This window comes from Bathycoccus prasinos (assembly GCF_002220235.1).
Source record: "Bathycoccus prasinos genomic : Chromosome_12".
In the NCBI taxonomy this organism is placed as follows: domain Eukaryota; kingdom Viridiplantae; phylum Chlorophyta; class Mamiellophyceae; order Mamiellales; family Bathycoccaceae; genus Bathycoccus; species Bathycoccus prasinos.
This window is the reverse complement of record NC_023997.1, coordinates 295,719-307,597: the sequence shown is the minus strand read 5'-3', so window position 1 is coordinate 307,597 and position 11,879 is coordinate 295,719. Positions and strand designations below refer to the sequence as shown.

Sequence of the window (11,879 nt, the reverse complement as noted above, 5' to 3'; positions counted from 1 at the left end):
TCGTTTGTGCGTGTTGTTTCCTCCGTGGAAATGAAGATGATTTTTCCATTTTATCCATCGAAACGTCGCAACAAAACAGATGAGATATGACGACGAGAACAGACGAAAGACGACAGAGACGAGTGCCAAAAGGCACGTGCGACGAATTTTACTTCGAAAAGAATATGAAGAAGTGTTGTTGTTGTTCGTGTCGTTGCGACGTGGTGGAAACAGATGAACCACACGCGGTGGTCCTTTTTTACCGGTACATTTCTCACGGGGAGCGCGTGTTGAATTCGACGACGTTGAACGCGCTGAAAACGAGCTTGGAGAATGCAATGCTCGACTTGGACGTCAGAGGGAAGATTCGGCTCTCGCCAGAAGGCATAAACGGAACCGCCGCGGGGAAGGAATCGCGCGTGAAACAGTTTGAACGGGAAATGAAAAGCACGAAAGGAAAGTTTGCGATTTTGGAGTTACAAGGGGTGGATTTTAAGCGAGAACGCGTGAACGTGAACACGCGCGCGGTTTCGGAGGAATACGGGAGATGTAAACACATTTTTGAAAGCGCGAGCGTTCGAATCGTAGACGAGGTGTGTCCGTTTGAACCGTCGTCGTCAAAGAAGAAGGCAGAAGAGCGTCTTCAGTTAGGACAACAACGTCTTCAACCAAATCGATTGACGCCGAGCGAATGGAGGGAGGCTATTCAATCGAGCGATGACGACGTCGTCGTGTTAGACGTGAGGAACTCGTACGAGAGTCGAATGGGGAGGTTTGTCCCGGAAAAGACGGTGTGTTGCCCAATTCGAAGGTTCAATCAGTTTAAAGAGTGGGTGGAAGAGAAAGGCGGGAAGGCGTACATCGAGAACAAAAAAGTACTCGCGTATTGCACGGGCGGCGTGCGATGCGAGAAAGCGACGGCGTATTTGTTGAGTTTGAACGTGACGAAAGAAGTTTCCGTATTAGAAGGCGGGATCGTGGCGTACGCGAGAGATATCGGCGGCGACGGGTTTGTCGGAAAGAATTACGTGTTTGACGCGCGAGGGTGCGTCGACGTTGGCGGTTTCATCGATGAGAACAATAATTTTAGTAATAATAATAACATCAACAACAACAATTTATTATCATTAACAAAGTGCGACGGGTGTAAAGCACCGTGCATACCACATCTGGCCAGATGCGCGAGTAAAGCGTGTCATGTCATCTTAGCCGCGTGCGAGGAATGCTCGAAAAGTTCGACATCGATATACTGTTGCGATACGTGTAAAGCGAACAAAGACGGCGAGAAAAAACGAGCGTGCGAATGCGATAGCTACCGTTCGAGAGAGTTAAGATGTGAGATTCCCGCTGTATAGAGATAGATTAATAATAGTGTAATATATACAAACACACGCACGCGCGACGAAAATAGAACACACACATACACACACTCAACTTTCGTCTGTCGTAATCATCGTCCCGCACCCCTCGTCGGTTAAAATCTCCAATAACAACGAATGAGGCGCCCTCCCGTCGATAATGTGACCACTCACGCAACCTCCTCTCAGCGCGTTCATACAATCGGTCACCTTTGGAATCATGCCTCCGGCAATAATCCCACTCGCAATCATCTCCTCAGCCTTCGTAAACGTCACAGTCCTTATCAAAGAATCCACGTCGTCTTTATCCGTGCACACCCCGGCGACGTCCGTCATCAACACCAACTTCTGCGCGTTCAACGCCGCTGCAATCGCCCCAGCCGCGGTATCTGCGTTCACGTTCAACGCGTTTCCTTTTGAATCTTGCGCTACGGTCGCAATCACCGGCACGAACCCGCCGTTGATCAAAGTTGTCAACAATTTCGGATCCACCGACTCAATCTCCCCGACCCATCCCAAATCTTTATCCTTCACTTTTCCTCTCAACAAGTTCCCATCTTTACCGCAAACCCCAACCGCTCTTCCACCTCCATCGCCTCTATCGGCCGAATTGTTATTAATCAACGCCACCAACTCTTTATTCACTTTCCCAGTCAACACCATCTCCACCACCTCCATCGTCGCGTCGTCGGTCACTCGCAACCCGTTCTTAAAGTTCGGCTCGATCCCAACCACCTCTAACATCTTGTTAATCTCCGGTCCTCCTCCGTGCACTAAGACCATGTTAATCCCGACCGTAGCGAGTAAGCATATATCTCGAATCACCGCCGCTTTCAGTTCTTTCGATTGCATCGCCGCGCCGCCGTATTTCACCACCACCGTTTGCCCTTGAAAACGTTGCAAATACGGCAGGGCTTCGCTCAAAATGTTCACGCGATTGCTGTTTTCCGCACTGATGCGTTGGATTTTTGCGGTGCCTTTCTTCGGCTCCTCACTCCCTCCTTTTCCTCCACCACCTCCTGAAGTCGTCGTCGTCGTCGTCGCGGCAGCGGCAGCGGCAGCGGCAGAATTGTTGGTGTCATCATCAGACGACAAAGCCGCCGCTCTGACGGAAAATCCCCCCGGGTTTGAAAGAAACAGTCGTCGTCTTTGGGAAGAAGAAGAGGAAGAAGTTGAAGGAGAACAAGAGCGGCGAAAACAACATCGAGAGGAGGAGGAAGAGGAGGAGGCTGCTTTTGCCGCCGAAACCGAGACAGGAGCGGGAGAGGAAGCGCAACGCATTGTGATGATTTTTATGACGCATTTTCCCCACAAAAATGGGCAACAACAATAACATTAACGACGACGGTTTAAACGCGATACAGACGCAAACTTTGGAGGATTTCGCGAACAGTTTGTGCTGCTCTGCGTGTAAGAGTTCTAAGAGTAGTAATAATACCATCATCGAGGTGTGTGTGTGTGTGTGTGTATATGTGCTCGCGTTTGCATGTTTTTCAGCTCTCTCTCTCCAACTCTCTTTCCCCGCGCAACTGTTTTTTCTCTCTGTCTGCTTCTCTCACATCTCTCTCTCTCTCATCTCTCTCTCGATGAACACAGATACACCGATGGACGAACGATTCGAGAATCTATTTTCTAAAGTTTCCATCGGCGATGACGCAAAAAATGGCCCTCGGTCGCGCGTCGGTGTTTTTGGAAGACGTGGATTTACACGGGCAAATAGTGTCCTCGATTCCGTCCGGCCGAAGCGGCGGCGCGGCGAATTACAGCGGTCACAACATGCGCGTGAATAGCTTTTGCACGTTTTTAAATCGGTGTAAAGAAGAGACAAAGGAGTTGTTTGGAGAAGAGAAGGTGCTGAGAGATCGATTGATGGAGTGTAAGATTATGCGAACGAATAAACGAGGCGAGTACGAATCGAGTTTGGCGAAGGATAACGACCGATGGCATCCGTCGGAGGAGCAGTCGGCGATATTGGCCGTCTGCTCGAGTTCGGATAAAAAGGAAGTGAGAGATGCGCTGATACACGAGGCAATGCACGGGGTATTTTACGTCTCGAGAGCGTTTCAGAAGTTTTGTTACTGGTTTTGGGAAGAATCGATGACGGAGGAGGAGAGGAAGACGTGGGTGAATTTTTTAATCGGGTTGAGATACAACGCGAGTACAGATACAGAATTAGCGGTGAATGAGTTGCAAGCGTACATGGCGACGGAAAGGAAGCTGTTTGAGGCTTCCGAAGCCGCCGAATTGAAGCAGCTGCAACTGAAATTCTCTCGCGCGATGACCGAAAAAACTTCGCGCGTAAACGACAACGGAGGACTTGAAGCCTCGCTCACGCCGTCCATCGGATCGAGCACGAAACTCGTTTGGTTATAAAAACACGCGCGCATAAAACGAGAGCTTGAAGAAATAGCAATACTAATACGTAGTTTATTATAGGATGTAAATGCTTCTCACGCATCGCATTTACAAATAGATGATGATTCAGGAGGATCCGCATCTTTTTTCTGTCTGATATACATTTTAGGATAAGAGAGCACGAGAGAGAGAAAACCAAACGTCGGGCCATCACTGTTCTCTCTATATATAACTCTCTTTACGCCAGCACCCCTTTCGCTAACATCTCGATCGACTCTCCGTTCATCTGCCTCTGCGGCGTCCTCGGCGTCGGCGTTAATCTCCCAGCCGGCGACTCTTCCTCGGACTCCTCGGGGACCACTTCTTTGTTCAAGTACCGATACAATTCTATGCGCAAATGCGCGGGTGGCAAGAACCCTCTCAACGACCACTTCGGGGAATCGTCGCCTCGCTGATGATATGCAGAAGAAGAGGAAGAAGAAGAATTGCTGCCTCTCGTGGTCGTGATGACGTTAAATTCCGAGGCGAAATACTCGTCCGGCGGTGGTGGCGAGCCTCGGGGAAGCTCCATGAGTCTTTTGCTGACGCGGCAGCACTTTATTGGTGCGCTTTTTACGAAAAGCAAAAATTATATACTAAAACGTCTCTGTCTTCTGTGAACGCAACAAAAACCAAGGATCAAAAAGGAGTACACGCTACTCGAGAGATTGATGATGATGGTGATATTAACGCGCGTGCAGCAGTTCGAGAAAACTGTGTTTTGTTATGTATAAGTAAATATATACAGGTCGCCAGAATGAGGATAAAGTGGAAACCCCCCCTTTTTTCTCTCTCTTTTTTTTCGTGTTCAAGCGCATTCCCTTGGTGGAGAGTGACCCAAATTTTATGGGAGGAGATCGGAGCGAATTCCGGCCGATCGTTTCCGAAAATATCAACTTTTCGTACCATCTTTTTGCGAGAGGGAGAGAGAAAGAGAGAGAGAGAGAGATTTGGGAGGAAAAATTGTTGGTGCGTGCTTTCAAAGCGCGTGAAAGTTTCCCGAAAGACAACAGAAAGCTTTTATTATTAAAGGGTGGTCCCGGCTCTCGAATGAAACAACGAGAGACCACCACAGAGGAGGAGAAATGAGAAAAGACAAACACGACGAAAATCTGGAAGTGGCGCATTTGCTCGACCAATCGGTACCGTCTGGAGCGGAATCATCCCTGGAAGCGCTCAGTTACGCGTCGAGGAAATTGAAATCGGAATCGAACAGAAATCGAGCGAAAATTGCGCGAACACTAAAAGATGCGTTTGACGAATTCAGAGACCACGGAGGAGGAGGCGACGACGAGCGCGAACGAGAAAAAGTGGTCGAGTTGTGCGAGACGTTTTGCGAGGAGTTTTTAGAGCTTTTGAAAGAAGAGGAAAAGGAGAAGGAACGAGAGGAGGAGAACGATGGTGGTGGTGCAAAATCAGCTTCGACTCTTGGTGTTGAAGAAGAAGAAAACCAGCGACAACATGAAGAAGAACTGCGCGAGGCGCTGACGAGCATGCGAAAAGACGCGCGGAAATTCCACGAACTGGAAGAAAAACTGGAGTTGAAACAACTGCACTTAGAGATGTTGCGAGAGGAAAATATGTTCGAGGAGTGTTTGAAAGAGGTGGAGAGGATGGTTGACGAGGAGAAAGAGTTGTCGAACGCGTACGAAATGCTCGAGCGATCGAGAGAGGAGTACGCGTGCGTGGAAATTCCTAACGAAAGGATAGATGATTTGATGGTGAAGTTGCAGGATGCGATACGGAGGAGGATCGCGGGAGCCGTGAGCGTGAGCGATGATGATGGAGGCGGCGGGATGTCGGTGGAATTTTCCAACGCGAGAGACGCGTGGAAAGCATCGAGAGCGGTTTCGGAGACTTTATTTCGCGAGTGCGCGGTATTCGTGACGAGGAAAGTGGTGGATGAAATCGTCGTTCCGTTTGTCCAGTCGAGAGCGAGGAACGTTGAGTTGAGCGTGAACGAAGAGAACGGGTACGCGAAAACGCTGAAGTGGAAAAAAGGAGAAACGGCTGGCAAAGGAAACGACGAAGAAGATGGAATGATCTCAACATTCGTCCAGGGATTGGACGTGCTCCTCTTCAAAGGAATTTTTACGAAGCAGTCGTTCGCGTTGGATGAACTCTCGTCGGATCTCGTGGACGTTGCTCGCGGTGTCTTTTGGCCGACAGTCTCGAAGACGTGCATTCAAACTTGGAATTTAGGATCAAAGCAAGCGCTACTTACGGACGATGACGTGGATAGTGTCGTCGCGCTCGAAAGGCGCGTCGCAAGTTTAGGATTGCTCAACAGCTACGGTCTCGGCAGTGCTTTAGATACCGTCGCTGGACCTTTAGAAATAGCCGCCATGCAAGGCGAAATAGAAAGTCGATTAGACTTCAGAGTGAACAGCTTAGCGAGCGCGAGAGACGCCGGCAAAACTCCCGCAATTTCCGACGAATTGTTGCAAACGAAAGCGAAAGAAGAAGAAGTGAAAGGCAATGGTAAGGAGACGACGAACTACTGCGAAGAGTTTTTCGAATTGCACTGCTTTGAAATCCCGGCATCGCGAACAATCACGAGCTCCGCGGTGCAACTTTTGAACGTGACAAAATCTGCGTTTCACTCCGTCCTCTCTTCATCGTTTGAAGATAAAGAAAACGCAAAAGATGCCAACACGCCCGCGGGACGCATACGACACGCCATTGCGGCGATTAAAACCGCGTGCGATTGTCTCGAAGCGTTCCGGTGTTCGCGCATGAGCACGCGAGACGAGTCCATTTTCAAACAGTCGCTCTTTGAATCGCTCGTGTTTTATAACGATTGCGGCTTTATCGCCGACCAGTTTATCGCGCAAAGTTTAGACGCAGCGAAGGCTTTAGAGAATTTAGTCAGAAAGGACAACAGCGGCGGCGGTGACGACAATGCTCAACAACACCGACCTGCGATTTTGTGGGCCGTTGAGGCTCTGAGAGACGCCGGCGACGCCGTTTTCGAGCGCGCAGAACGCAACGCCTCGGTCGCATTAGAGGAGTCTTTAGACTCATTCGCGAATGAAACGCAAAGTATTCGAGGCGCGAACGCATCCGCGATGAAGAAAGCTATCGCGATATCGCGCGACGTGCTAAAAAAGTTCTGCTCCGCCGCCAGTCAAACGTTGCAGAGGACAAACGCGAAGCGCATCGTGGGGAAATTTTGTGAATCTTACGCCTCACGCATCGTCTCCGCAATCAAAGAAATGCATGATATTTCAGCGGACGACGCGGACGCGTTGACGGATGCGCTCGAGGATGCGTTTACCCCTTTACAACTGGGCACGTCGTCGGTAGAAGATGATTTCTTTTACGACGCGCTCGAGAATTGGCAGAAAGGTTCTGTATACGCGAAACTGTTGAAGACAAAGTTGAAGGAAATTACGGACATGTACACGAGAGGAGAGTTGAAAATGTTGAGCGCGAACGAAGTGCTGGCGTTCGTTTCCGCGTGTTTTGCGGACACGCCGCTTCGCGAGGAGTGTTTCGAGCGCATCGAGAATATGTAAAAACAAATTGAAGAAGTAGTTACACGGGTGTTGTGTATTAATCATGCGCGGCATTATTATTAAAGGTCTTTTTAAATTATTTTTTATCTCCCCACAGCTTTGTAATGGACGCTACTCGCGTTGCAAATAGCCGCAAAATCATCGCCGTTCAAACTCGCGCCTCCCACCAAGAACCCGTCGATATCGCTCAACTTGGCTAAATCCGCGCAGTTGGACGCGTTAACCGAGCCGCCGTATTGAATTCTCGTCGCTTTCGCGACGTCTTCGCTGACATTTTCTGCCAACCAGCTGCGAATTTTCGAATGTACCTCCTGCACTTGCTCCGGCGTCGCGACTTTCCCGGTACCAATCGCCCAAATCGGTTCGTACGCGATGACTACGGACGACCCCCAACTGGAATGTTCTCGGTCGTCGATTTCCTTCGCGACTGCTTTCAACTGCTTAAAAATCACATCAAACGTCGTCCCGTTTTCTCTCTCCTCCAGCGTCTCGCCGACGCAAACGACGACGCTCAACCCGTGATACCTCGCGTGCGCGACCTTCTTCCCCACGATTTCATCCGTATCGCCTAAAAGCGTTCGTCGCTCGCTGTGCCCGAGCAACACGAACGGCACTTGTAAATCCTCCAACATCTCCGCGGATATCTCCCCGGTGAACGCACCCGTGGTCGAGTCGTAGTGGTGTTCTGGATCGACTAAATCTGCCTCCACCCAGCTGTTTTGCGCGCACACGTTAAATCTCTCGTTTAAGTTGTCCTTCACGTACGGCAGGTGCAAAAATGTGGGACAGCAATAAATATCGCAGTTTTTCTCGATGTTTGGGACGTTTTTATTCAACGCCTCCACTAACGCTTTGACGCTTTCGCGAGTCCCGTTACATTTCCAGTTCCCACCGACGATGAATCGTCCGGTTCCTTCGGACACTATTTGTAGTAATTCGCCTCTTCTTCTTCTTCTGTTGTTGTTGTTGTTGTTGTCCATCCGATGATTCTTTCTCGTTCTCGCAGAAGGAGTCATCGTTTTTCTCGCGGTCAAATGAGAATACGAAGGCGTCGTCTGAATCGTCGTCGCGGCAGCTGCGCGCATCATCATCGCAACGGATGCCATCATTTATATACTATATATATACGCGTACGCGCAAAAAACGCGTCAAAGTGTTGTGCGGTGTCTGATGATGAGTCACGTTTCCCGAAGGATGGATAAACTGCTTGACCTGTGTGTGAGCTCGAAAAATTTACCCTAAACAACATTATATCGATCTCTCAAAAAACAGACAGGAAAAACACACGTGTCTCGTCCTGCTCTCGCTCTTCGCGTGAAAAAGTGCATCTTTGAATGATACACATCTCCTCCTTTTTCGAGGGGAAAAGTGTCTCAATCGAGAACACGAGAGCGGTTTATTCTACACATAATCAGAAAGGGAGCGGCACACATTCTACTCGTAAAACGCAACAACAGAAGAAAACAACAATGATTGCAAACGCGTTACGAAGAGAAGCGCGCAAAGCGTTGACCGGTGTCGCGCGAAGACGAGAGAGTTTGGTGCGACGTTTTCTTTTTTCTTTTTGTGATTAAATTTCTTGGCACTTTGTCCGTGATGACGTCTTTTCCAATCATCATCATATCCTCCCATTGCTTCTCTCTTTTCTTTAAGAACTCGCAGTATTCGTTTTACGCACAAACTGACATTTGAGGATTCTTTCGCGCGATTCTTTCTTTGTGAAACGAACAGCGAGCGTCGATTACTGCGACGACGAGTATTCAGTATTCCACGAACGCGGACGCGTACGCGAAACTGAAACCAGGCATCACGTGGCCGAAAGCCTGTAACGACGATTTGAAAACCGTGGACCCGGAAATTTTTGACATCATCGAGAGAGAAAAAGAGAGACAATGGAAAGGCTTGGAGTTAATTCCGTCGGAGAACTTTACCTCGGCTTCGATTTTAGAAGCGCTCGGATCGGTCATGACGAATAAGTATTCGGAAGGGTACCCGGGGGCGAGATATTACGGAGGGAACGAATGGATCGATATGGCGGAGAGTTTGTGCCAAAAGAGAGCGTTGGAGGCGTTTCATTTGAACCCAGACGAGTGGGGAGTGAACGTGCAGTCCTTGTCTGGTTCTCCGGCGAACTTCCAAGTGTACACGGCGTTGTTGAACCCAGGGGACAGAATCATGGGTTTGGACTTGCCGCACGGCGGTCACTTGTCGCACGGTTTCCAAACCGACGCCAAGAAGATTTCCGCCACGTCCATTTACTTCAACTCCATGCCATACAGATTGGACGAATCTACGGGTTTGATCGATTACGAGAAGTTGGACGAGTTGGCGCAAGCGTTTAGACCGAAGATTATCATCGCCGGTGCGTCCGCGTACTCGAGAAAGATCGATTACGCGAGAATGCGCAAGACGTGCGACGATACCAAGGCGTTGATGTTGGCGGATATGGCGCACATTTCCGGTTTGGTCGCCGCGAAATTGATCCCGTCGCCGTTTGAATACGCCGACGTGGTCACGACGACGACGCACAAATCTTTGAGAGGTCCGAGAGGGGCGATGATCTTTTACCGCAAAGGGAAGAAGGGCGTGAACAAGAAGACGGGGAAAGACATCATGTACGATTACGAGGAGAAGATTAACTTTTCCGTTTTCCCGGGATTGCAAGGTGGGCCGCACAACCACACCATCTCTGGTTTGGCCGTCGCTTTGAAGCAAGCGCAAACGCAAGAATTCGTCAAGTACCAACAGCAAGTCATGAAGAACATGGTTGCGATGGTTGACAGATTGAAAGAACACGGCGTGAAGATCGTTTCGGAAGGCACGGACAACCACTTGGTGTTGTGCGATTTGAGACCGTTTGGCGTGGACGGTAGTCGCGTGGAGAGAGTGTTGGAGTTGGCGCACATCGCGTGCAACAAGAACACCGTCCCGGGGGACAAATCCGCGTTGGTTCCGGGTGGTTTGCGTTTAGGTACGCCGGCGTTGACGACGAGAGGTTTCACCGAGGAAGACTTTGTTAAGGTTGCGGATTACATCAAGAAAGGCATCGATATTTCGGTTGAAATTAGTAAAGAAGTTGAAGGGAAGAAGTTTGGGGACTTCAAGAAGGTTTTGGAGTCCAAGGAGTTCCCGGCGATTGCCGCGTTGAAGAAGGAAGTGGAAACTTTGGCCGAGGAGTTCCCGACCATCGGCTTCGACAAGGCTGAAGGCAAGTACACGAAGTAAGCCGAATGCGAATGTGGGCAAGGGAGTGAAAGAGAGAATAAGAGAATAAGTTGCGCGCATGCCCGCGCGTATAAATACTTGTTTTTATCGTCACGTACTGACTTTAATAAACTGATGAGAGTTTAATAAAAATGTGTCATAAAATACTAATTATATGAGAAGAAATTCATTTCGTACACACGCGTCGAGGATTGAACCCCTCCATGTATCGTTTATAATATAAACGCGGGATTTATGCGAGTTGTTTGGTTGTACTTTTTCGATTTAAATCTGTTTATTTTATTTATGTGTATCGGTTTGTTTTCTTTCTTTCTTTTCTTCTGTGTTCTTTTGGTCGAGCAGCAAAGAAAGCGGCGGTGGCGATGAGCTCTTTTCTCCGTCTCCTCGCTTTCTCTTCTTTTTTCCCGTGTCTTGTCGTTCAAAATCTCGAATTAAATGTATTGCGATACCCATCTAAAGCCTTCCCCGTAACCCATCCTTCTCACCACCGAACACATAAACACCTCAATCGGTCGCATATTCGACGCCTCTAAGTTCACTTTCCCTTTCCCAGTCGTGTAATTCGACAAACCCAAGCAATGTCTCAACTCCTCTTCGCTCGCCGCGTGCGGCACGTCGATTTTATTTCCTAATATCAAAAACGGTACTCTCGCCAACGAGTCGTCGCCTAACAAGTGATCGAGCTCTTTCTTCGACTCGATAAATCTCTCCTTATCCACCGCATCGACTAAAAATACGATCGCGTCCACTTTCGCGTAATAATCCTTCCACACTCTCCTCGCGACTTCGTGCCCGCCGAGATCGAACGCCTTAAATCTGATTTGTCCAATCGATAACTCCTCGGACGTTGGGTATTGCGTCGGTTGGTGCTGCGCTAATCGTTCGTCTTTCAGCATGTGCATGAGTGTCGTTTTCCCGGCATTGTCTAGGCCCTGTTGTTTTGAGTTTACGGTTTGTCAGTACACAGACAAAGAAAGCTCTGATTCATCTCATCTCATCTCCCCGCGACGATCGAGAGAACGAGAGAAAGAGATCTACGACTCATAAACGATAAAGAAAAAAGAGAAGAAAAGAAAAAGAAGCGCCGAAAAGAACGTCGACGAGAGAGAAGCGCCGCGCGTTCAAACGTACCAAAAACAAGATCTTCGCGTCTTTCTTCCACAACCCCAAGGTGGAGAGAATGTCGTAGAACCAATCGAACGGCCAGACCATTTCGATGATTCTCTTCGGGCGAGTTTTTTATAAAGAGTCAAGACAATTCAAAAATCAAAAAACGCATGTTGCAACACGCGAGACAAAAATTAAAACAGAAGAGTCAAAAAAAAAAAATTCTCTCTCCTTTTCAAAGAATCAGACAGACACAGAAAGCAACTTTTTCAAAAAAGCAGGACAAAAAAAAAACAAA

The 11,879-nt window shown here is 48.7% G+C and overlaps 7 protein-coding genes across 7 annotated transcripts; 4 read left to right on the top strand and 3 right to left on the bottom strand.

The window, feature by feature from the left end:
* Positions 1 to 86: 86 nt before the first annotated feature.
* Bathy12g01690 lies at positions 87 to 1,334 on the top strand (the record flags this gene model as incomplete). The annotated part of the gene is made up of 1 exon (XM_007509856.1): positions 87 to 1,334. The coding sequence occupies one exon, from the start codon at positions 87 to 89 to the stop codon at positions 1,332 to 1,334; it is 1,248 nt and encodes a 415-aa protein (XP_007509918.1).
* Positions 1,335 to 1,409: 75 nt separating this feature from the next.
* On the bottom strand, positions 1,410 to 2,618 carry Bathy12g01680 (acetylglutamate kinase; the record flags this gene model as incomplete). Its single annotated transcript, XM_007509961.1, has 1 exon — positions 1,410 to 2,618. The coding sequence occupies one exon, from the start codon at positions 2,616 to 2,618 to the stop codon at positions 1,410 to 1,412; it is 1,209 nt and encodes a 402-aa protein (XP_007510023.1).
* Positions 2,619 to 2,999: 381 nt separating this feature from the next.
* Bathy12g01670 (predicted protein) lies at positions 3,000 to 3,710 on the top strand (the record flags this gene model as incomplete). The annotated part of the gene is made up of 1 exon (XM_007509832.1): positions 3,000 to 3,710. One exon carries the CDS (start codon positions 3,000 to 3,002, stop codon positions 3,708 to 3,710), a length of 711 nt encoding a protein of 236 aa, XP_007509894.1.
* A 1,106-nt stretch (positions 3,711 to 4,816) lies between these two features.
* Positions 4,817 to 7,249, top strand: Bathy12g01660 (unknown protein; the record flags this gene model as incomplete). Its single annotated transcript, XM_007509767.1, has 1 exon — positions 4,817 to 7,249. The coding sequence occupies one exon, from the start codon at positions 4,817 to 4,819 to the stop codon at positions 7,247 to 7,249; it is 2,433 nt and encodes an 810-aa protein (XP_007509829.1).
* Positions 7,250 to 7,332: 83 nt separating this feature from the next.
* On the bottom strand, positions 7,333 to 8,358 carry Bathy12g01650 (triosephosphate isomerase; the record flags this gene model as incomplete). The annotated part of the gene is made up of 1 exon (XM_007509650.1): positions 7,333 to 8,358. One exon carries the CDS (start codon positions 8,356 to 8,358, stop codon positions 7,333 to 7,335), a length of 1,026 nt encoding a protein of 341 aa, XP_007509712.1.
* Positions 8,359 to 8,718: 360 nt separating this feature from the next.
* Positions 8,719 to 10,474, top strand: Bathy12g01640 (serine hydroxymethyltransferase; the record flags this gene model as incomplete). Its single annotated transcript, XM_007509954.1, has 2 exons — positions 8,719 to 8,790; positions 8,981 to 10,474. 2 exons carry the CDS (start codon positions 8,719 to 8,721, stop codon positions 10,472 to 10,474), a joined length of 1,566 nt encoding a protein of 521 aa, XP_007510016.1.
* A 431-nt stretch (positions 10,475 to 10,905) lies between these two features.
* Bathy12g01630 (predicted protein) lies at positions 10,906 to 11,686 on the bottom strand (the record flags this gene model as incomplete). Its single annotated transcript, XM_007509841.1, has 2 exons — positions 10,906 to 11,406; positions 11,570 to 11,686. 2 exons carry the CDS (start codon positions 11,684 to 11,686, stop codon positions 10,906 to 10,908), a joined length of 618 nt encoding a protein of 205 aa, XP_007509903.1.
* Positions 11,687 to 11,879: the final 193 nt, after the last annotated feature.